Source organism: Bacillus rossius, chromosome 1, assembly GCF_032445375.1.
Source record: "Bacillus rossius redtenbacheri isolate Brsri chromosome 1, Brsri_v3, whole genome shotgun sequence".
NCBI classification, from domain to species: Eukaryota; Metazoa; Arthropoda; class Insecta; order Phasmatodea; family Bacillidae; genus Bacillus; species Bacillus rossius.
The window spans coordinates 156,050,153-156,076,000 of NC_086330.1; the positions used below are offsets into that span (position 1 = coordinate 156,050,153).

The following is a 25,848-nucleotide window of genomic DNA, read 5'->3' on the forward strand; positions in this document are numbered from 1 at the left end:
CACTGTATTACGAATAAAAATTCACAGATACAACTTCCACGAAAACACACATTTTATAGGTAATAATAACCCTCGTTTTGCAATTTTAAAATGCACTAATTTACACATATTCTTAAGCAGGAAAATTTAAGTTTATATACATTGCATACGTTTATGTACTTCGTGATCATTTAAAGTCAAATAATAATATACGACTCGACGAGAATCGAAAAGCGTGACTACACTTTCATGTAATTTTTAATAAAACTTTGACGTATACGGCGAAGCATTTTATATTTAGTAATAAATTATTCCATCGCATCCTGCAAATATTCAATAGAATTTCTCAAATAGTCATCATCACTATCAACAACTAACCTCGCCTGATACATCGCCATTTTATTTTCTGTTGCTTAGCCTCCGGTTAAGCAGCTAGCGGCCGGTTCATCCACCCGCTAGTTTAGCCGGGACTTTAACTGGAAGGTAGATGTTAACTGGGAGTCATAAAACCGAAATAAGAGCTAGCCTGCGGTTAAATTTTAGCCGGAGGTTTAGGGGGGTGTCATAAAACCGGCCCTAAATTGTCGTAGCTTGCGGAAGACCTAGTAATATAATAGTGAATGTATTACAACTTCAGAAATGTGAAACTTCAACAGTGCTAAAACAGTTTTAGGAATACAAAACAGTTCAATAAACACACCAACAGGATAGTTTAAAGAAAAATTTACTGAGTATCTTCACTGTTTACATAACATAGCACATCATTACTGTGTGAATTTACATGTTTCTCCACTAACTATTTCAACAACAAGAAACATAACAAATAAACAAACACATTTTTTATATATAGTAGGTAACTTAAAAGTAATACTGAATGTTATTCTTTTTTTTAACATATGGATGATTTAATAAAATCAAAATGCAAGTCATTACTAACCAAAGAATTTTAGGTACATAATACATAAATGTTAAATGATACATTCTCTATACTAATTTGTACTAGTTTCAAACAAAATGTAATACATACTATGTACATAATGATCACAATTCATAAACACTGTTTCTAAAAAATTTCCCTGTAGCTTCTCTTACATACACAGGAAACAAAAGTTATCTCATTTCATGGTACCAGCCAAAGAAGTTTTCAATTTTTTCATGTACTGCATTTATAGTTAACTTTCATTCTGGGATGAAGCGAGAGATCCTAATGGAAATATTATTCCTGACTGGGGTGGAGCAGGTGTGCAGATAGTTAATCCATATATATATATACACATATATATACACATATATACACATATATACATACATATACATACATATATATATATACACATATATATACATATATATATACATATATATATATATACATATATACAGGGCTAGATTTTAAGGAATATTTTAACCTGCCCAACGGACAGGTGTAATCGAAAATTTGCCTGTCCGCCATTCAATTTGCCTGTCCGCTGTTTTACCCAAATAAAAAAAAATTTCAAAGTCGCTGAAAAAGTGAGAAAAAAGGATTTTTGCTATATTTTGCACCTATTTTTATCACACACTTAACATCCTTATTTAATCATCATTTTCAGACGAGTCTCTATCTGAGTCACTGCACGAATTACTTTGCTGATTCTCTCTTGAACATCTTCGATAAGGAGGCTGAAAGGGTCGACGTTTTCTCTGAACATTATGATACCAGAAATTTATTGCTGGTGCTGGATCAAACTCACTTTCAGAAGGTGACTGTATTTGAACACGCATGAGGGCAGACAGTGTATCATCATTTAGACAGTTTCGCCAGTCTGTCTTTATAGACTTCAGTCTTTACAGACTTGAGCAGCCCGTAACAAAAACTGATCCAGATGATTTTGAATGCGTTTCGCAGACTTTGCAAAACATTTGTATTGTTTCTGTGTCGTAACGAAGCCAAAGAAACTCGGAACACCAAGACGTTAAAAAGGTACAGGACCGGGCGATTTTGTCATATTTAACATTATATTCTGACTTGTCCTCGTCCGTTTTTCTTTTCTTTTCTGGTGGTTTTAAAGCACCTGTAATGAATTTCCACATTGTGTAACGCAGTTAATTAAATACTTAAACAATCGCCGTGACAAGATAAACTGTAAAAGATTACCGTGTCCTCTGTAAACAAGTAATGTTTATTTTTTGATGCAACAGTTGACAGGCAAATTTTCAAGCAGTCGCAGTCACTGCGGCCACTGTCAGCTGCATCTGGAGTATGCCGTGAAATGTTAACCACGCGAAAACGCTTTTCTGTTAACAAACTATGTTAAAGTAGAGCAAGGAATTAGTAAAGTCACGATTTATAAAGACAATAAATTTAAAAAAATTATATTTTGAAAGTATACAACGGTAAATTACGTAATTGTTGGCTGCACTGCAACAAAATTAATATTAAAACATGGCAACCAAAACAAACATCATCGGTGTGAGACGTTTTGCATCTCTAGCATACGAATACGACTATGTTACGTGAATCATGACGTGAACGTAAGATTTTAAGAATTATGATTCAGAAGATTTCAGCACGGTTTGTACATAACCTACTTTTTTTCCGCGGTATACAATAGCCAGAGTCGTCCGTCACAAAAGAGCAGCCAATATTGTTTATTTATAGATATTGTCAAAGACGTTTTATTTGCGGTCGTGGTCGCATAAATGTTATTAATCACCTCTGCTGCATTAGTGCGTGCGAATAACCTTGGCGTCACAAGTTGCACCTGTCCACCGGACAGTTGCCTTTTTTATTTTGCCTGCCCGGACGAGATTTTGCCTGTCCCGGGCAGGCGGACAGGCGCTAAAATCGAGCCCTGCATATATATATATACATATATACATATATATATATACATATATATACATATATATACACACACACACATATATATATATATATATATATATATATACATACATATATATATACACATATATATAAATACACACACACACACACATATATATATATATATAAATAAAACAAACTACTGGTTTTTACCACTTCTTTCTAACTTATTCACATTCAGTTTGTATTTCAAAATATTGTGTAAATAAAGAAATAATTTATCGAATTATCGTTAATTAATGAATTATAATCTATAAGAATATTATCTCTTAAATTTTTTAGACATTGACATTTTTTCCTTATTGTTTTTGCTTGATGTATTTACAAATTTTGAGATTGAACTTGTATTTTTAATTAATTTGTTGAGAAATGTGTAATCATATTTTGCCTATTTTTAGAAAAATGCATTTTCATCATGATGGTTAACAAATACAAATACGCACACCATGACTCGCTGCACCACAGGGATAGAAATAATATTTCATAAAGTTTGGCAAAGTTAAAAATTCCATTACTACATTTGTGCACTGAGTGCAAAGAGGCAGAGTTCTGTAACACAAGCCAGGGGATGTAAGTGCTATGTAAACATAATTCCAATTCCTACCAAAGTCGTGTTGTCCGTAGCACAAAGTTGTATGGTTCGAACGCTGATTTCATAAGGCATGAACATTTGGAAGGAATAGCAACGTATTTAGTTTAGAGATGTAATATCTCGTAAAATTTAGACTTTATAAGTGGAAGTGTTCAGCTAGTTAATGCGACAAACAAAATGTCGAGACTAGTGTGGTTGCGGTTGGAGTTATAAAACAATATCTACAGTTATGTATTTTCATGCCATCTTGTAAGTAATGGGAAATGGTCATTGTCACTACCTAGTTCATGGTGTCAATTTAATAAAATCATTATATTATTCACAAACATAGAAACGCTTATTTTAGATAAATAAAATTGTTTGAAATAGTTTAAACTTTTTTCTTCCAAAAATTATAAACTACTTATGTTTTATTTGTGTGTTTTACTCAATTATATTTTCCCTTCTGCAAACATAGCAACTTAAAATGATACCGGTATAAACATAAAAAATCAAACTAGAACTGAGAGTTTAAGAATTTACATGCTTTTATTATCTAAAAATAAAGTTCATGAACACAATTACTCACAAACTGTAAATTTTTTTGAGGTTGTGAAGTTTAGCTGGCTGGACTAGTTTCCTCAGGTGGGGAGAGAGAATTGTGAACTACGAACAATGTCTAAATGCCTGTGTTTAGGTTGATTCATAATCGGATGAAGCTTATTTCAGAATCACAGAGATTTATTTTTTAAGATGAAGTACACATTCCATAGTATTATGTATTGCTACAGTAATTGTTTCAAAAACCAGGTAATTGTCTTTGGGTCTTTTGATGTCATGCTTTTCACTGTTAAGTGAAAATAATTGCTCATGATAAAGGTACTGGTACTCTTTAGGCTTTTGGGAAGCTTCGACTAAGCATATCAACCAAAGATATTTTTAATATTCGGTTTGACTTTGCCAGGATTTTTTTTTTTTTTTTTTTTTTTCCCATTTTATTTGAAGCTTAGGTTGTGATACAAAGCTTCGCGTTTGTTGCAAAGCTTTAAAACATTGGAAACCTAAGATTCGCTCATGAAACTATTTAGTTTTTTTTTTGTATGTGTTTTGTGTGTATTTATGAATGCTCAATATTTATACTATGTATGGTTGTTTTATAATTTTTGTTAAATGATATTTATATAAAGGGTCCAATTGTTAAATAATTTATAGGGGTGTTCAAGGCTTCGAAAAAGTCGAAGTCGAATCGAAGCTTGCCAACAGTTAACATGTTATAGTCTTGTGGCTTCATTCAACACTAGCACAACAATGATTTGACAAAATTATTATTTTTATTTTATTACAGTAAAATAAAATTCAGAAACATGTGTTTTTTTTTATAGCTTAAGAGCAAAATTAATTTAAATAAAACATTTACGGTAACGGTCGGCAGTGGCAATCTTATGTTTACAATTTCATAAAGATTGACTAACGTGAAACAAGCACGTTTGTGCTGTGCGCTTAGAAAACAGTAAATAAGTATTAACGGAAATACTTTTTTCATCCCACACACTTGAAAGCAATGCAATGATTACTTATAATACCTATAAAAAGAAGATATTTGTGAATTGTCTATGAACTATTTAACAATGTTATGTCTTAAGAATTTATAATAACAGAGGTTAGCCAACCTGGTAGCATCAACAGGTTATTTTGCATGTCCAAATTTACGTCAATTTTAAATTAAACATTAAACATTAATTTAAGTTTCAGCATTACAAATGATTATTATGCTGCATTGCTGATGTTTAGAATGTGAGCATTTCTGTGGTCTGAAAATGATATTTAAGTTAGATTAGTGGAAGTGGCGGATAATTATTTCTTTGCACAATGAAACATTGTACTAAATCCTCAAAAATGTTGTTTTTGATGTATTAACTACGTATTTCTGCTGCAGATGTTGGGATTGGCAAGTAAACGATGTCCCAAATTTCTGTTTTTGTAACAGTTCCAACACAATATTGTCTTTTAGCATTTCTTTTAACATCGAAACTCACGGGATGGTAGAAGGTTTTTTTCCCGTATGTCGATAGTACACAAGACTCAGCATTGATAGTTTTGCATCTGGTATGTAAAATATCAATCCATACATTCTGCAGTATTATTGTGATTATGTTCATGTGAATAACTATATATAATGGATGTGGTATCAGTAAGTAAGATGAACCTATCCCTAGCACAAGCAAACAGTCTCATAGTATGCTGGCAAATGTAATATATTTATTCTTTGACAGGAATGAAAATAAAAAAAACTTGCAGAAAGGTTCTGAAAACACCCTCATGTGAGTTATATGTTTAACCTTCAAAATAATTTAATATTAATGTGTACTATTATAATTAGGTACCTATCAACTTATTTGCAGTGTTGTGCATATTATCTGAACTCATAACTTCTTTCCCACCTCACCTTTTTTTTTAGTAAATTTGTAAAATTGATTTCAAAACAGTTCTTTAATATTTTACTTTACTGGTAGTAAAATCAGTAAGAAATTTTTGATATGCCAGGGATAACTCCAGAAGTAGGCCTACATCTTAAGTTAAACTGTAAATAATCAGCACCTTCCAGTTAGTAATTTCAAACTCTTGTGTCTTGATTTCTTGTAAATACTGTTAACATTTGAATCAAAATAATCCAGTTACATTTTTACTGAACCAATGAGTTACTAACGTAGAGATGTTTGTTAAAATTTTTTGTTTTTAAATAAAGTACAGATGAAAATTTTGCAATTATTCTGTTGAAAAGTTATGACTTTGACTAGAAACTTCGGAAGTTTGAAGATTCAGGATTCAACTTCGACTTCAACCCTAGAAAACTAAACTTCGAACACCCCTAATTATTTAATCAGTTCAAAAATTAAAAACTGTAAACTATTATTTTTTTTACTTCAATCTTGTATTTTGTAAAATAAGTGTAATACAGATTCGCTGAGAACAATATCCGCAATTCAATTCGACTTAGCTAATATTTTAAACATTCAATTTGATAATCGCTTCACATCAAAAAACTAGTATTTGCACAGGCCTAGTACTCTCCTGCAGAATGCCTTATTAAGGTCACAGTAAAGCTTTTTACACAGTACCTTTTAATTATTCTATATTTTGTTGGTAATCGCAATCTAAAGAATTATTTGTATAATTTTTGAATGGTACATTTTGTTGTGACTGAGTGAGAGGCGAGCCCTTGCCCGAGGTCTTACAAAATCATGCATTCAAAAGCACGCCAGTAAAAGTCAACTTATGGCAAGGGATTAATGAAATAATAAGTTGCCGGCTGGAGCTAGCAGTGGAAGTTTTTGCTCTCGAGCAAACTGAGAAGTAGGTTTTTATTTGACTCCCGATGTAACAGTCAGGGTAAATGAGTACAAAAAAATATTTTTAGCTCAGAGCCATTTTTTACATGCAAAATGTCTGATAGCTAATAAACCAGCTGTTTTATTCAGATGTGAAAACATATCGTCTGTGAAAATTTGCCATGCTATATTATTTCACGGCAAATAAAACAATCCAGGTGTAATTGTCCCTGTATCTGATTCTCACAGAAAAATCACTTAAATCCTTACAGTGGTCTTTTGTCAACATCTGTGCACTGTGGCCAATACTAGAGACTAGTTAATTCTGTTGGGAAATTTTATTTACATAGTTTATGTTTGTTTCATCTGCTATCTTGGATGGCTTGTGGTTGTAGCATTTACTGTCTTCCTCCTTTTTGGCGATATCAGCTTCAGGAGCGAGACTACAGGAGCCTCAAACATCAAGGAGACCACAAATGAAAATATATAGGATGCAGCTGTTTGTCCCAGGAAAATAATGAACTGGAACCAAACAAGCAAAATATTAATTGTTTGCATCTTGTACACATTTACTTAATTTTTTTTTTAAACTGTAGTATTAATAGTTCCAGACTTAAAAGTTGAAACAGAAGTAGATCCTGTGATGACGTAGAGTTTTGAAGTCTTGGATTTATCAATCGTTAAGTACATGACCACGTGAGTGTGATTTGCTCTCAAGAGTCTATCCAGAGCAACTTGTATTGTGTACATGGTGCCAAGGGCAGACAGTCTGAGAGTCCAACTGGTTGTCGGATACTCTCAGAGAGCTGACGTCTGCAAGTGCTGACGTCTGCAAGTCGTCACATCACGTGCACACGTCAGCTGGTACGCTCTAAGAGTTACTCTCAACTATCTTGACTTTTTCCCAATAGTTGAGAGTGCTCACAGCAACTAGCAAGACGTTGGAAAAAGTTCTAGTGTAGTCACATAGTGATATACATTTGATAGAGATGTACAATGCAGGCCTGTTTTGTGGGTCTGCCTGTAGAGTGGAAAGAAAAGTCATAAAATTATAACATCTCATCAAAAAATCTTCTTTTAGTTGTGTGTACATTGCTTCATAAACGTCCAGTGGTGCAAAACGGAATTCAAAATAAATAATTAAGGCTGTTGTACAAATCTTCTGTAATTTATTAACTTATTCATTATTTATAAGATTGCAATTGAAAAACCAATGACTTACTTAAACTGAAAAATTTACATACTTGTAACTAAAACCTGTAAAATAACCACAATCTGACTCTTGAAGTTAAAAACCATAAGATAACAATAATCTGATCCTTGAAGCTAATGGCTACATGACTGTGATGCGTACTGCGTGGACACAGTCCTGATAGCTGCGAAAGTAAAATCTTGAGAGTTGACACGCACAACTCTTCGAGATTTATCTCGAGAGAGTAACAGCTGTTAGGTGGACATGATACTGCCAGTTAACTCTCAGGAGATAAGGCTACTTATCATAGTGTCATCTCTCACATGGACGGGCACCTTTATTTTATTTTCTTTCAACATGTTCGCTCAATCTACTCACTCACTCACTCACTCACTCACTCACTCTCTCTTTTCCTGTCCTTTCCTTTCAGCATATCTCAACTTTTATTTGCGTAGTATTATTATCATTCTTAAGCTTGTATCCATTCAAGTTGTATCCAGAATAAATTTCTATTACAAAGAGCTTGACAATTCTTTCATTTGTCGTAGTTTTTCACATACCAATTTTATGCCAATTTACTTTTTCTTGTGCATATTTTCTTTGGACAAGCAATATGTGAAACTTTAACGAAAAACACGTTTTAAAAACAATGTGTTTGGAATTTTGTTATGTTAGTTACTAACACATTTGAAAATTATTTTTAATGCTCCTAGCTAACAAACAATTATGATGTACAGTAAGTCCTCTATTTACGTTGTACCGATTTACGTCGTTTCGGATTAACGTCGCTAATGTTTGAGTACTCATGTTTCAATTTAAGTTGTCGCCGATTCACAACGTCGTTTACAATGACCGTAAATCTTTATTTTAACCAAAACACCGTATATAATTCGTTTATAATTCTTTGTTTCCTTCGGTAGTTAATTTATGCTATGTAGCGTAAGCTACACGTTCACCGCCTTATCTTAACATACATCATGAGGGACGCTTCCTGCTCTTACGTACAGTATGTACTATATATCTGTTTTTATATTTCAATCAATAAAGGTAATAAAGCAGCTGGTTAAATAACCATTCTATAAAGCTGAGAAGTACTAGTTGGACTTGTTTCCCACGCTGTCGGTTGTCATTTGCTGATAAAATTGCCCGTTGTCACGTCTGTATGCCAGCGCTTCCGGCCGACCTTGGGCCGTGGCCGGCCGGTGGCATGAAACATGGCTCATTTTGCGTCGTTTCTATTTACGTCGCGGTTTTCAGGAACGTAACCCCGATGTAAACCGAGGACTTACTTTACTAACTTTTCAATTCATCAAATGCCTCTTTTATATGCAGTATTCTCCTGACCTTTAATAGTTGACACTATACTTGTCAGTCATCACTGAGAAGTTTGCAATCCTACTTGCAAACTTGAAACAACAGTCTGTTTTTCTGCAGAGAACAGAAGCTTATGTGCTGAAGTGCTCATAGATTTAAGCAGTACTTACGACCACTTCCTTGCTGAGATGTAAAGGGCTGTCTGATGTCATTGCCATTACTCGTATGACCATAGGGTGGACCAAGTAGGCACAGTATGTTACTCTGCTGAATGGATACAAGATTTTCAACGAGAGAAGTTTATTCACGTAACCTGAAAAAAAAAATTATCAACCATGGATTTAAAATAATCTTTTTAAATACAAACAAAACATAAGTAGCTATCAACTTAATACATGATGATTTGAAGTAAAACATTGATAGAAGCAATACCTAATTCTTTAGAGGCAAACTGCTCTGACTGCATGTCTGTGCGAAAATGTTTTCATCCTCCTTATGTCTCTAGCTGTTAATAATTCAAGAAGATAATGTTTGTTTGCACGTGTCGAAAATAATTTGAATAGATAGTGAAAATATATACTCTGGACTTCCTGTTGAATATTTGTTCATTATCATACGATCAAGCATGCAGGCTTAGGATGTGCAGCTGTTTACAAACATAACTTACACATTCTAATAGCCAAGTGTTAGGCATATTAGGATGGATTTCTGTGTTGTCTCATTTATCAGTTACGTAAAGGGGTCCAGGTGGTGAGGGGTTTGTGTGTTCGTGATAATTGGTGCATCTAGTACAGTATCACCTGTAAGTGCAAGTCTTTGAACTGGCACACAGTCTTTCCATCTCATTTAAGACAACTATGAGACACAGAGTGGTGACCTCAACATTTTATGGCATAGAAATGAAAATAAAGGTGTAATGAATGGCCCCATGAGGCTTTTAAATATAAGTACAAACTGTTTCATATCAAAATATTATTCTGAAAACACTAATTGTTTAAACATGTTCCTATCAGTGTAATAGTACAAATACATATCACATTGAGATTTATTACAACAATAAACTACGTATCTGCAAATATAAATCAAGAAAAAAATTAGTAAGCTTAATTAAGAATGTCACAATGCTGAAGCAGCAGAGAATTTTTATTTTCTGCAAAAGTGTGTACAGGCCCGTAATCAGAGGTGGCGGACAATAGAGAAAAAAAGCAACAGTTAAAACTACAATTAAGAGGGGTTTTACTGAATAATCAAGAACTTGAAAGCAATAGAATGACTTAAAATAATACCATTTGCAAGGTAGAGGCAATTCTTTCTTGTCTGTTATGATATTTACGCTATATTGATTGAATTTTGGTTCTTGAATGAATAAGTATTGATTTATAAAATTGCAAATTGTTTTGTTATACACTATACACCTTACTGTTACAAAAACTTATTATGTGCATTTCTTTCATTATTAAATTGTAAAAGTAAGTTTGTTTGATAATTTTTCATAATCATTATAAAACAATGTGGCAATTTATGCCAACCATGTAAGAGAAACTAAAATGATTACTTATTTTTGAAATACATGTAATTTCCATAATTTTATTTGTTACTAATAAGGTTGCAACATTTAAAATGAACAGGATGTAAAAATATTTAAATTATGTCCTCGGAAACATAATCCAAATTATTTTTGAGGTTCCCTTCACACACACGCGCACACACACACACACACACACACACACACACACACACACACACTCTCTCTCTCTCTCTCTCTCTCTCTCTCTTTTTTTTTTTTTTTGTGCTCATGCACACAATGCTATGGACTGTGTCAACAGTATTCCCTCCCTTGTGGGCATTCACACTGCAGACCCGGTAAGAATGAATGAATGTCTTGCTCAGTAGAGTTCCAAACTGGTTGTGGTCTCCCACACCTTCTCGTGCTGTTTGGGCCATCGTCTCACCGCCGTATCCAGTGGAGCATGCCACGACGATCCAGGCCAGACCGAGCGCCCAGGCAGAGTGGCTCAGCGAGGAGTAGGCTGCACCGGTGATGGGGTTGATGTGGGCGCCGTACAGCCCGTATACCAGCAACAGGAACAGTGCCGTCGAGAGCAGCCATCCGGCCGTGGTGACCACCTGCGCAGTGCACCACATGTTTGTCAAACATCACAGCTGGCCCGGATTATATAACAACAGTATCATTTAAACGGGAATACCAAAGAAAAATTAATTTACAGTACAGCAATGATATTGTTCTATAGCAAGGGAAATACATATCAGCATAGTGCTAGACTTAACAATGATCTGTTGCGCCATCCGTTTCCCATTTGTTAGTCAGTTGTGTGACCTCGAGCCAATCAGAAGGCCCGAAAAATTCTGTCCATCCATCAAAAGTTTACCAAGCTTTAGCTTTCAATGGACAAATGGATGAAATCATAACCTTCAAAATGTTAGCAAGGTATTGCTGGCAACCTTTACTACCTTAAAAGGTTTTGAAATTTGTGCATTTGTTTACCTACTTTCAGTAAATGTTTTAAACTTACATTTAAACACATTTTTAAGTTTGATGTTTGATACAAAAATATATCAAGACATAGAAGTCTAATGAATAATGTGTAGTCAAACTGAAAATACATAGATTAATAAATATCAGATTGAAAGAAAATTAAGTTTAATGATTTAGTGCTTAACTTTCATGATCATCATTATAATCTACCTGTACTAGAGAAATTTTCACAAATATTTAAGCCTTATAGTCAGTTGGCAGCATCAGAATGGAAAAGTATTTGACGGACCTGCAGATCAAAGTGAATCGCTTTGCTTGTTGATGGATGGATGGGTGACAGACGCAATGGATCATTGAGAGTCCGCCTTTACTGTTGAAAAGTCGGGTGGTCAACATCATCAAACGCCCCAATACACCCAATACACCCAAAAAACCCAAACTGAATGTCAAGTTACAGAATATGCTGAACTGAAGGTTGCTGGATTAGATAGCGCTGACTGTACGTAGATAAGCCTGAAGGCTGGTTTGACCCTTCCAAGCACTGGAATCGGTCTGCTTTGATCCAACCCCAAGTAGCACAAAAACAGAAAAATGCCATCCGACAAATCAAAATATATTAGGAACCAACAACCCAAGGAAGGTGTACTAAGCAAGGAATTAGGGTGACCAGTTCATTTGCCTCTGTGAAAAATGCAACATGTTTATGTAATTAATTGATCAAAATACTTTTTATCATCAAACCTTGCTTTCCGTGTTTTCGAAACTGAGTCTGAAATTCAAAGAAAAATTTAAAAAAATTGTAGATAAAGTTTAAAATTGCAAAATAACTGAATCATTTTGTGATGATTCTTTAAGTTTTTTTGTTAGTTGTTTGCAATATCAAACTATGTAGTTAAAGCTGAACTTTTTTTTATTATTTTAAAGGTTGAACGAATAATTTTTCTATATTCCACTGCTGGTGAAAGCTCTCTTCTGCAGACTGTTCGTCAAGGCCATCCTCATTAGCTATCTGAGAATGTTTGTTGGGAAAGCACTACCACATTGTAAGGTAGGGTTGGTGATGGGGGAAATCTGTTTGAAACAACCTTAAACTTCACCTGGCTACATAGCAAGTACTTAAGTAAAAAAAAAATACTTACAGATCATTGGCATTACAAGTGAACTCAAAATAATATACAGTTACAAGGCGGGCAAGTGTCTGGCCTGGAATGCTAACTTACAACCCCTTCCCTCCCCCCGTCAGGAGTCGCGATGTCCGGACGCTTCTTTGGTCGCCAGGGTCGTCACACCTCTTGTGCAACTCCTATCGGTTCCCAGGAATTGGAACAGGGCCCTCGTGGCTTGACACAGTTTTAGAGCCGCAAGAAGATTCCAAGACAGAGGGTATTCGAAGAAGCAGCCGACTAGGGGCAAGAGAGAGGGAGTAGGGAGTTCAACCTAGAGGCTGGTGGCAATACTAGCGGATCTGCGATACTGGCGAACCGAGGATGGTAGTGTTGCCAGCAAGTTCTTTGACTGGCAATAACAGTGGCCAGTCGAGTTGGGGTGACGAGTGACAGTGGAGAGCGAGGGAAGACATGAAGTGACATCGGCTAGGTTAGTAACGTGGTGCATGTGAGTGAGTGTGGCAGACAAGTGTTTGTGGATTGTGGTGTAGGACAAGAGGTTATTTAGTACATTAATAAGTTTTTAATTAATTTGCAGAGAGACAATAGACTGTTAAATAATAGGACTATCCTTAAAGTAGATAAATTTAGTTGACTGCAGAGATATGTAGAGGTTGTTAGCAAGGGTGATCAGCCTGTATGTTTGTATGTGTGTATGCATGATGGTGGAAAATTTCTCTGTTACAGTTCAGTATCAATACTTGTTATTTCAAACCATACACTGTGAATGCATATTAAATGTGTGCTATCAATATAACCACAACAATCCTTTTTAACCCTGTTTTCCCTGGGTTTGTAACATACATATTTAATTATTGGTTCTAATTTTCACAAAGTAATCAATACGTTTTCTAACATCACATTACATGTACTTAAAGCTGGTATTACAAGAAACAAAAATAAGGGTTTAGGTATTGAATATGCTACATCTGTACCCTGACCGTATTCCTATAGCACGATAGGACACGGCCAGTTCGGTATTTTTAGGGAATGGATTTTGGTGTCCTATACATTGCCAATCGATTGCCCAAATTCTGCGCATGCGCAGAGCTTACTTTTTTTTGTTGATTTTTCCAGATGGCGGACTGGTACCATTAACTCGTATATAGTCATTTTTGTGATCATCAGGGGACGTGCCAAGCGTGTTGGTGTGCCAAATGAAGCTTTATGATAGTGAAACTATCCTGGAATACATTTAGTACATTTTAATGGTCATAACAAGAAATAATCACAACTTAAAAAGAACTTGAGAAAATTATAAAGGCAGTTCTATTTTTGTGCAAAGGTGCTTCTGTCTCTAGTATTTTTGCTGTAAAAATTGTATCGAAGGTTGAGAAACGTTCACTGGAATGCACTGAAACCAGTTTGTAGCCTCTCGCAGAACACAAGTTATTAAAATGGTTGCCAATTTGTTTCCTGACTGGGATTTGGTTTGGAATTGTTCTGGAATATGGCCCCCGAGGTAGGTTAAGGTTGTATCCCAACAAGGCAGTGCTTATTTGCTATATTATCCAAATGGCTTGGAATACCGCCCTTTAGATATTTGAATATGACTGTTGCTTATGTAAACTCGCCTTGTTCATGCGGATGGTGCAGTTGGTCTTGAAGAGCAGCCATCCAGTGGCCATGCCGATCAAGTAAGGGCCCAGGCGGGTCCATGGTTTGTCGTATATTATATCAAACAGGGCAAGTGGGTCATCTGTGCTGCAACATCAAGCATAGTTATTACAGATTCTGTACTATATGTACATGATACTAGCTGTAATATGTCATAGAGTTAGATGTCTGTTTTCTTCGCTAAATGTTCTGATGCACGTGGCTCCATATTGCATTATTTTATATTACAACTTATTAGTTTTCATTTTTCCAGGCGTTAAAAAAAAAGTTATGTTCAGTGAAATATTCCTTCAGATTTCTCAACTCAAGTGTCATTTAATTCAAATAGAACATTTTAAATACCTATTTATATTTTTTATTTTACAATTACTAAATTATTTCATTTTAAATAGTTTTTATAGTTAAATTTTTTTGAATATTTGAAGAGAGTTCCGAATTCAATTATTTTAATAATTTGGCCATAGTAATTTTAATATCATTAATGAACATAAACCTGTTCACTGGAAGCCATTAAAACAGCCTTCTCTCAATAATTGTGAGATAAATTTAAAATTCCCAAGAGAGATTAATTTTTTTATTTTAAATAATCCTAGTGTTTACATAATTTTATCTGACCAATGATTTTTCCACAGTAAGATAACGGTTTGGCCGTAGTGAAGCTCAATATTGGCTAGGAACATTGTCAGGTTTGGACCATGAGCTATTAAAACAGCCACCATCTTGAAATGGTGAAACATTTTTGAACAGTTCTTGAACTGGAGATTAGATGATTTACGTGCTGGTGAAAATATAATTTTGCATCTAAAATAATGCCAAGATCTTTCAAAGAGAAAAATTTAGTTATTACAACATCTTCCTATTTATAGTCAAAAAATGTTGGTATTTATATTTCCTAGTGAAAGAAATAATTTTTGTTTTATCAATAATGAGTGCTACTAGATTAAGTTTCTGCCAGTTAATAACTGCATTAATATTAATTTGAAATAGATACAATCCTTAAAAACTATTTAATAAAGAATGATTATATGAAAGTAATGGAATAATGTGGGTAAGTTAATGTTCTTTTGCTTTGGACTTTGGCAACAAACAACACTTTATGCTTGCACAGTTTAAGTTGTTTGCATTTTGTATCTCACCTTAAAACTAAAAAAAAAAGTGTATTTTATTATCTTTCTTTTAACTAATAAAGTTAATGTAGTTAGTGATCAAATTAAATAAATGTTAAGGATGCAAATTTGAGAGACACTGCACTTAGGTTAGCTGTGTGTACCAGATATAATTCTGAAAAATAGGAGCTTATCTGAAAGAAGGTGGAATTCAACAAAGAAATAATCTTTTTGTGCATTTACTTTTAAATATTGTTATTTTCTCAAAGGAATTTGTGGTATTTCAAATACTATTTTTATATCTCTTGATAGTTGTGAAGGCAACTTCATTTTTGATTGCACAAGAAATCAATGTTCATGCAAAATTTAAGTATTTGTCAGTTGAGTATTTTTTGCATGTAAGAGTAACAGACAAGGTAGACAGACACCATTATATTTTTATGTATGTATAGATAAATGTGACTGACTTATACTGAAGGTGTTATTTCGGGCAGCCTTATCCAAAGAACATTGGTGTACGATTTGAAGCCAGTAATCACGACCCCAGGTTTATTGTGCAATTGTGTTCGCCATTACACTTGTGAATTGACATTAAGGATGGGCCAACCAAATCCTCAAATAACATCATATTCTTAGTATTCAAAGGATTCGATATTCAAGGAGAAAGATTCAAAGAAAAAGTATTATAAGAAATGAAGTTAATTAGAAAAATTAAACACTGAAAACTTCTGAACTTTTCTTGGTCAATTTTTTCTTCAGATCTATCCTGTTAAGATGTACTTTTAACATGTAATATATAAAGAAAATTGCAAAATCTATTGATTCTGGAAACTTAGTTTGTGAAACAAAAATTTAGAGGATTGAATGTTTTACCACTATAGTAATTTTTTTTTATTTCTTGTACATACTTTTATTGTTTACTCTTGAGACCTAGACTCAGATTCGAGGGATATACTATTCGAAGTACTCTTTGGTATTCAAATTCAAGATTGGATTTGAGAAAATGGGGGTTTGACCTATCACTAGTTGACATACATGTTGGAATCTTGAACTTTTTGCCAGTTCTGTTACACTCAACTTACTTGAGACAATAGTTAGAACAATTCTTTATTCTAACATCGAAAAAATTGAACACTTTGGCCCACGAGCATCATGTTAACTTCTGTAGATGCATGCAGTTGTCAGTTTGTTGTTTTGAACTGTATCACCAGAAAGATGTACGTACCTACTTGTTAAAATGTCTTAGTGAACAGCTACCAGACCATTGCATACACATTTTGTAAGCTAACAACATTTAAGTGTTTGCAGACAAAAGACAAATATTAACATATTTTTTGTGTGAAAAAATTAATTGTGTATGCTAAGAATGATTTACATTAGTACGCAGACTCTTAGCTTCCCATTACTAATGTTTGGTTAACAATGGAGATTTGTTTCAGTATTAAGATTCCACTTAACACCATCAAGGAGTCAACAATTTTCGGTTTTTATCACCGATCACCACTTAGCACTAGTTGTGAAGGTTTTCCCTCTCATGGCCAAACTCCCCAACACACACCCCTCCCTCCCTCACCCTCTTACCAACACGCCTTCTTGCCCCCACCCCTTGGTCTTCAAGCCTGATTTCTAAACTGAGGGAGGCGTGCAACGTCAGCGGGGATCCTAGCCTCCCCCGGCCACAAGGTTCGTGCCGAGCCTGTGCATGTATTTCTTCATCTGTAGCTGGGCAGATGATTACTTACAGAGCGTTAAGTTAACGTGAAATATGCCGTATCACTGTTGTGTTGCATTATGTAAAGGAAAATATGATAATGGACCTCAAGTTGAGGTATTCAGTTTTCCTAAAAACAATAACCAAAGAAGACTATGGGTGTGAAAAATTTTTCGTCCCGATTCAATTCATCAGTTATTTCAGGTTAAATTTTTTTATGACAAAGAGTAAGTAGATACATCCGTCCTGAGTGGAAACTGTAATCAAAACCATTGTTCATTCTGTTATCGTTATATACAACAAACCCATTTTGCTTACTATGCACGTTTTTCATTTCCCAGTTATTTACAAAGATTTTCTGTTGTTATCATCAAACTGCAGATTTTTCACCTATATACTTTATATTCCTCTAGTTGCTTCTTTGTCTTATATGATAATAGTATTTTATGACAAAATACACTCAGATGCTTTCTGATTAGTTTTTAATATAAAAGCGGAGGCATTTATAAGACAAACTAAACAAATAAACAAACTCATTCAGTAAGGTAGCGTATATTAGAATCACATGAAATCTAAACTGAAATATGTATTATAAGTATGTCGTGAATACACATACTATATAATTATTCCCATATTTTTAAAGATAAAAAATATTTTACCATACCATTAACAATTAAATGATATGTCAAAATTATTGCAGTACTTATTAATTTATAAAAATTATTTAATATTACATACTATTTTTTGTTGAAAAAAAATCAATCTGATTTAAAAAATCGTCCGTGAAGGACTTAAGTGAAAATCCAACAATCATAGACCAATTACCAAATATATCTTTGTTATGTAAATAGAATTTGAGGACATGTACAAGTATTTTCTATGGCCCTTTTTGTAAATATACTTGTAAAATCTAATGCATAGTGTAATAACTTACTGTTAATGTTACAACTGAAGTCAATATATATTTAGATAAATAGCTTTCAAGCTTGTATTTATCTTGGTTACTCTTATAAATAAATTGAAATATTTTTATTTGCAAATCGTTTCAGTTTAAAATTATATTGACTAATTCATGAATTCATGAAGTTACTTAAACATACAATTTTTTTATCATAAAAATATATATTTATATTGTTGGGCAATTTGGCCAAAGCATTGGTAAAAAAAAAAAGGGTAGCTTAATTATTAGAATTTATGCTTTTTAAACTGTTCAATCTAGTTCTCGACAATTTTAACATATTATGATGCACATGATTAAAATAATTTTCTCGGAGATTACTTAAGTTACATAATAGTATTGATTTGAAAGTGGTTTCTCAGGCATTAAACAATCAAAGAATTTGTAATTTTGAACTTTATCTTTTCCCACAGAACCAGAAAATAAAAAGAGCTTACTTATCTGTAACAGCATAATGTGGTGCACAATTAAAATTTATAAGCTTTTAATTTAATGTTTTCCAGGCATTTATCTTAATAGCTAACAGGTTTAAATACTGGAAAGTCTCATACTGTTCAGACTTCATAAAATAATGTGCACATGCACTTTTATACGAGCTAAAAAAAAAAGTTGAACTTCGTTTGAAATGTAGGATAACACTTATTCCTAAATAATCATATTTGCTATGTAAATGCAATATACTCCCCCAGTAATTTGAATCATGGTAAAAAGTCCATCAAGAAATACAAAATATGATACAAAATATGACATAATATAAACCAATTTTGTAATTGTACAACAGGCCTAGCTGGAAAAAATGCTTTTTTTTTTCAATGAATTCTGTATTTTAAGGAGTGCGAGTCAGACTCCATGTTGAAGGAAACAAGCTGTTACAGTCCTGAAACTGAAAAACATCATACTGATCCACTGACTCATCCTAAATTATGTGATGGAGCCATTCAAGAAATATTTCCCAACTGCCCTACTTACTTGACAGCCCATAACAACAGGTGATAAAGCCCTGAAACGAAAATAATTCATTTGCAAGATAAAACGCTTGAAGCAGATATTTTGCAATGTTTTGCACTAAGATAAAAGGAAGAAAATGAATCATTTAAATTCAGTTATGAAAAGTTGCACACCACCTTTATTTAGGACAGTAATAAAAAAGGAAGATGTGACCATATTTTTAGACACAGTGTAGAATGTTATAACTTCAAGTACTATAATGAATAACATCATTACTTATATGTATTTCCTTATATTATTTATATTAAGTCATAAGCATGAAGGCTGGTATAAGTGCCATGCTGAAATAATTGGAGTGATAATTATTTTCCTTTGTAACAAAAATTTGTCAACCCAATTCTAAGAAACGAATAACTAAATGGAGCATAAATAAAACGTCCAAATTTTGTTGAAAAAATTTTTAGCAGCTTTGTTTCATCTCTATGAGCTTGGCCAAAATGAACTAACAGCTTCTTGACATGCAACTTACCTTTTATAAACATTATTAAATTATAGTTAATTAAATTATAGTTAACTAAAGAAACTTTTTGCTGTGATAAATGTAGTTTAAAACTGTCAAGTTACAAAACTAAACAAAAAAACTACAAATAACTAAATTATTTTTTTAAAAACCCTTTTAAAAATTTCATTGTAACTGAACAATTTATCAACTCACAAAGAGAAAGAAGGAGGAAGGATTTTAATGTGACCTAGTTAATATTTTACATGGTATTAAACCAATTTTCTTTCACTGTGATATTTTAATCATAATATCTCCAGCGTAACAAACCGTGAAAACATTTTATTCTTACTTCACGCACTAATTTTTTCATTGAATCATTCTTATATGTTCACTGCGAAATCAGCAAGGAAAAGCTACCTTACTAAAATAAAATAAAAATAATAAATTTGGTTTTGTGACATTCAGGAGGAGTGGAGTGCAAACCCATACAGAGTTATGGCTGTTAGTCCAGGAAACGAAGACCAAAAAAGGCAAACCCCTGTAAACAATTTGTCCAAAGCTGAATTTTTGCACTGTGTTAGAGTTGACTATGCTTAATACAATATCAATAGATTCCCATCGGAGACTTAGTGCATAACATCGAAAACTTGTACATAGTTAAGTCCAAGATGACAGAATCTTACAGCTGTCCATTAAAATGTTTCCCACAATGCAGTTTTTACCTTAGCCTCTTAGTAACACAACAAAAAAATCTAAAACATTATTCTGTACATCCATGTTAAAAATATTTCAAAATTTAATACTTAATACAAAATATAAATCTACATATGTATTAAGTTTTTTAAATCAGTCACAAAAATAAAATAATGACTTCCATACAAATGAAGGGCCCAATGTGAAAATCTTAATATATGTTTTTGTTATTCCTTATGCCATAAGGCAGTATGATTATAAAGAGTCAAGTGCAAATAGTTGGTTCACTAGAGTAGCCCAGGCGTCAGAGTGTGTACCATCCTGTGGGGGTGCTCCGGGCACAGTAAGCCAGTGCGACCTTGATGGCCAAGTATTCAGAAGTTAAGAAGTTAGAGTATTTATTTTGTTTAGGGAATGATGCAAGTATTCAGTATCCATTATGATTCAGCATTATCATTCAGCATTCAGTATGATTCATATTCAGTATTTTGCACAGTATTTAAAAAAATTTTTTATAAATTTTTAAACTTCACCATTTAGAATAGTGCTTGTGAAAGCATGTTGATTGGTTTATTGAGAAGTTACTGTAATAATTTTGTTTGCAGGATTCACATTTGTGGAGCACTGCAAGGAGCTATCATCTATGGCTTAACTGCACATTCTATGTATGATGCACAAGGTTTACTGTGGTAAACGTTTGGTATGTTACTTAGCATGGTCGAATCTACTGCTGTACCAAAATTCAAATTTCCTCACTTTTGTTTTGTTTTGTGAGAGCAAAAATCACACCAGCTGGAGTGACTAAATAGCACCACCCAGTATTGTACATACCTACTATTGTGAAGTTCGGACCGCTCTAGTGATCTCATTCCTTTGCTAGACGTTTGAACAATATACCATTTTAAAGCTTAAGGAATTTGCAATAACCTTTAGTAAGTGATTTTTACATCTGTCCCTTAATGTTTATGTAAAATGTATTGTGAGTCCTGCAAATTTGAAAAGAACAGAAAAAATTAAAAAAAAAAAAATGTTAACATTTATTGCATATTTAGCATAACAAAAAAAGAGTTTTTTTTACTATTAATTAGAATATTATTTGTAGAATATTTTGGTTGGTTTACTGCCCGATTATCATAATAATTGTGTTCACAGAATTAATTTTTTGTAGTGCCCTGCATGTTTTCTATGTGGCACACAAGGTACACAACAGGAAATTTTTGATATGTTACTTAGCATCATCTACTTCACCTCTGCACCTAAATTCAGCTTTAAGCAAATTTTCCAGAGATTTAAAACTTTTGTTCTGTGGGAGCGAACGTCGCCCCAGCACCTTTATTTCCTGGACTTTGTGTAAGAAGGAACAGAAATGATGGTGAATGTTCGTCCTCATATCAACAAGTGGATCCAGTTTCCAAGAATTAAAACCAGTGACTTGGATCATCAATGGTGTGTTGGGTTACTGGGAGGAGGGGGTGATTTATAACAGTTCTCACCCCAAGTTTGTGGTAGGGAAGGTTTATCCAGGAGAAGCAGAGCAAGCGCCCTGCATCCTGGACCGTTATGATGCCAAATCATCGGAAATAAAGCATTTTCTCAAGCCAATCTCTTGAAAACTAATTATATAAAATTAAAACCAGAACTACACTTCTTTTGTAATCTTGTGTAGCTGAGTCATAAAATCTTTTCAAAAATTTATTGTACTGGAAAAATTACATGCTTTTAAGTAAGCTAATTAATTAAACAAAATCTATACTAGATATACATACATTTTAGATGACTGAAGGATTCACTGTCTCACTTCACTTGGTAAGAAAAAGAAAGGTTCAGGAGCATTATAAGAGGTCTTAGGGTCACTTGCAGAGATAGGTAAGTAACATCTAATCAAAAACTTTGCAGGTTAATCGAATGGAGAAATACTGTACTTTGCCCCAAGTTACAACTGTGCAAGCCGGCCTCAAGTTATTACATAAAACTAACAAAATTTGCTGCTTTCACGAAGGTTCAGTGGAATCTTAATAGGTACTTGGTATGTTCAGCATGTGCAAGACGTGGAAGAGTACGGCAGGCGTGAGAAGTAAACGTGAGCACAAGCGGGGTGGTACCTCGGGATGTGCTTGTTGCTGTAGGCGATGAGGCCCGTGGTGCACCAGGAGCTCAGCAGGAACGTCACCAGCGTGAGCGCAGCCAGGCGGAAATGACTGAAACAAAGCAAGTGCCGTAGTTGGTGGTCGCAGTTATGATGGAAATTACAATCAAAAATGTTATTTTTCCAAAACTAATGATTTTTGTGAAAATATGAGCCCAGTAAGTTATGTTGCTGCAACACAAAGTTTTTATTTGAAATGTATATTTACAGTAGAAGCCAGCTTGCATTATCATTAGAATAGTACAACTGCTTTTTTTAAAATGATAGTTATTATCACTCCAAAGAAAAGGTATGCAATGCATATTTCATTCAAGTAAAATGGTTTGGCTTGACACTTGGCACATAATACTTAACGCTTCATTATGAGTTGACATTTACCATACATTTGGTTTTTACGTAACTTAAGGTAGGAAATTTTAATGGTTGCTTTTAACTTTGAGGTCATTGCTGTTTAGTTATAAATTTTGAATGAGTGCAATTTGATTATGTTTCTCTCATGCCATATAGGATCTTTTACTTTTTACTATGAATTTATTTAAATTTTTTATGTGCACATAAAGTCTTTTGCAAGAAGGAACTATCAAGTAGACATTATGGTAGGCAGAACTTACCTTGCAGCCAGTATTAAGATGAATATCCCTATAATAAAGAACTGGGTATCATTGGCTAGGTACCAGCTCCACAGCATACACTGTAAAAAAACAATAAACTTTTTTTTAATGTTTCTAGTAGTTAGCAAGCTGCATTTTCACTGCAATGTGTATGTGAAAATCGAATCTTAGCAGGTGCTTTAATTTATTTTTTGTATTATCATTAATATTGACATATTATGTACAAGATGTATCTATTTTGAATGATATTAAATTAATCGTTGAGTAAACAGCACTGACTTATTTTAGAGTTAGTTTACTCTTCAGTAAAACATCATATTTACACTTTTATCTGAGGCCAGGAAAATATAAAAAAATATAGGCATAAATGATTAAAACGAGAGATATATTTATAGTGTACACCATGTATTATAGTGTATTACTGATGTAACGAGAGGGGAGGGCCAAAACCAAGGAAAAAGATATTGGGGTATGCCCCTCTCCTTCCCAAAATTCTGCAGAGGGGTACTTTTTGCTTTTTTAATCACATTCAGATGCTATATTTTTGTATTTTGTTATGTTTGTCTAGATAATACTAATGCAGCACTTTTAAGGCTGTCAAGTTAAAAGCAGTTGGTCCAAACAAACCATTAAGTGCTATTATAAATTATTGGCAGACAATGCTAAAAAATATCCCCACAAAAATTCTGGCTAAGCCCTTAAAGTCGTGGCTCCCAGACCCACTGGTTAAGTCACGCCCGGTAAACAAGCAATGTCATTTGCAGGTCACTAGAATTATAACATAAGTATTGCTGACATGTGATTTTTATGTTAGTATTGTTCCAGAGAAAATACTTTAATGTATATTTTTAATTTAAACATATTCACTCAGATTAGTTAAAAGTCTGTGGATATCTTACCATTTCTTCATTTGGAAAGAGTGTGTTTATGTACAGTGCATTTCTCCACCAGTATTTTGGGCAGTTGATGTGATCCATCGTGGGTGGATCAAAAACGGAATTATAGTAGAACCACTTCATACATACTTCCACTACTCCCAGCACAAACATGTATGGCACCGTCAACCTAGAATAAGATGAAGAAAACATTTTTGGGGAAAATAATTATTAAAATTTTCGTAAAACTATAAATACAATACATCACCATTATCTTAACTACCTGTATCATTGAAATAACTTCATCCTTGGACACTGATTACTTTTTCAGATAGCCAAGTTATTTCACACAACTATAGTTATAAATAATTTTCAAATTACGTGTCACAAATGTTAACGTTCTGTGTTTTACATCTGCAGCATCCAATGGCAATGCATGACTGTTCCCCCATCACAGTAGTGTCCACTGCCATTCCTGTATGGCATTCTGTGGTGAAAATATTCTCTGTCCCCAGTTTGTGTGCGCATGGGATCAAACTGGCACTTCTCTGCAGTGCCATTTTTCTGATTTACCACTAGCACACTAATAATACTTTCATTTTAAAAAAAATAATTCTAACATATACACCTTTGCAAGTGCTAAAACTGTTCAGATATGCTAAGATATTTCTACAATTAAGTTAAGACACAGTGGAAATGTTAATAGTTCTGTACCTTGTTTAGACTGCTTCCTAAAATAACTGCCTAAAATAGTTTGATGACTGCAGGTGTAGGTTTCTTTGTTGCAACGTTAAGTGGCTTCCTTTAGCAAACACCCCGGGCGTAACAGGTTTTGTAACTGTGTCTAACGGAAACAAACAGCCACAGTGGCCTAGATGAAAAGTAAGTACAGGTCATGTATCCGTATATAGTCTACATGCAAATTATCGGAAGATGTCTCACTTGCTGTTCAAGACATGTTGCAGTTTTTCCACTATGTCACTCTGGGTCAATTAATTCTAATGCTTTGCGTGAACCTCTTCACAAAAACTTGCATTGACCTCCCCCCCCCCCTCCCCCCCGAATCCCATCCCTCCCCGCCTCTTGGTGGTTGCCTTAACGCCTATGAATATTTTCCTCGGGGGGCCGCATAAAAAACCTTGTCTCTGTCGCGCCTGTGACTGTAGACGGAGAACTACGTGAAAGAACAGCAGCAGCTAGTGAGTAGAAGCCATAAGCACTGGGAATGTTTGAGAGGGTCTGGTAAACATAGCATGTGGTGTCAAGTGTACATTGAGGTTGGTAGATGTCATTTTGAATATTTGCCTCGAAAGTGAGACCATTTATTTTCAACATCCAGGCTCTTAAACTCGACAAATTGTAATGCACAGTGCATTTTGCCATTTGTCACCTTTGCATGCAGCCGCACTCGTGTGGGAACCAAAATCCAGTCTGTGACCACTCCTCTGCTCCCTCCATCAATCATGGTCTGTGTAAGCAGACTGCCCAGGCCACGTGCAAGATTAAAAATTGCACATTTCCGTTATGTGTGGGATCTTGCAAGGGCTGTTTTCAGACACATGCTCCTTGACAAAAAATATTTTGCCTTAGTGTTTCCTATAACTGAGAGACAAAATTTTATGTTTTTAGTTTTAGTCCAATTTCATTTTTGAAACAAAAAATTTGGGTGTTTTTTATTTTAATAAAAGCTGTTTTGTAATAAATTTGTCTAAAACAGATACATCATAACAATAAAAATGAATTAGCGAGAATTTCAGAAGTAAT

The 25,848-nt window shown here is 34.0% G+C and overlaps 2 protein-coding genes across 3 annotated transcripts in view; one reads left to right on the forward strand and one right to left on the reverse strand.

Annotated features, from left to right (window-relative positions):
- Window positions 1-25,848, forward strand: part of LOC134546328 (26S proteasome non-ATPase regulatory subunit 5-like) — a 75,680-nt gene that overhangs the window by 49,089 nt on the left and 743 nt on the right. Inside the window, exon 9 of one of the 2 annotated variants that reach the window (XM_063389092.1) lies at window positions 13,995-14,501. The exons of the other annotated variant lie outside the window; for it this stretch is intronic. The gene's annotated coding sequence lies outside the window, so the exon portion shown is untranslated. Of the gene's footprint in view, window positions 1-13,994; window positions 14,502-25,848 lie in introns of those variants that run through there. 2 annotated transcript variants of the gene reach the window in all.
- LOC134546327 (O-acyltransferase like protein) overlaps window positions 688-25,848 on the reverse strand; it is a 79,992-nt gene continuing 54,831 nt past the window's right edge. The window contains exons 10-16 of the mRNA XM_063389091.1: window positions 24,109-24,274; window positions 23,210-23,289; window positions 22,555-22,650; window positions 14,492-14,621; window positions 11,207-11,381; window positions 9,425-9,567; window positions 688-7,270 (exon numbers count right to left, since the gene is read on the reverse strand). Coding sequence (XP_063245161.1) covers window positions 7,118-7,270; window positions 9,425-9,567; window positions 11,207-11,381; window positions 14,492-14,621; window positions 22,555-22,650; window positions 23,210-23,289; window positions 24,109-24,274 — 943 coding nt within the window. The 3' untranslated portion in view covers window positions 688-7,117. The remainder of the gene's footprint in view (window positions 7,271-9,424; window positions 9,568-11,206; window positions 11,382-14,491; window positions 14,622-22,554; window positions 22,651-23,209; window positions 23,290-24,108; window positions 24,275-25,848) is intronic.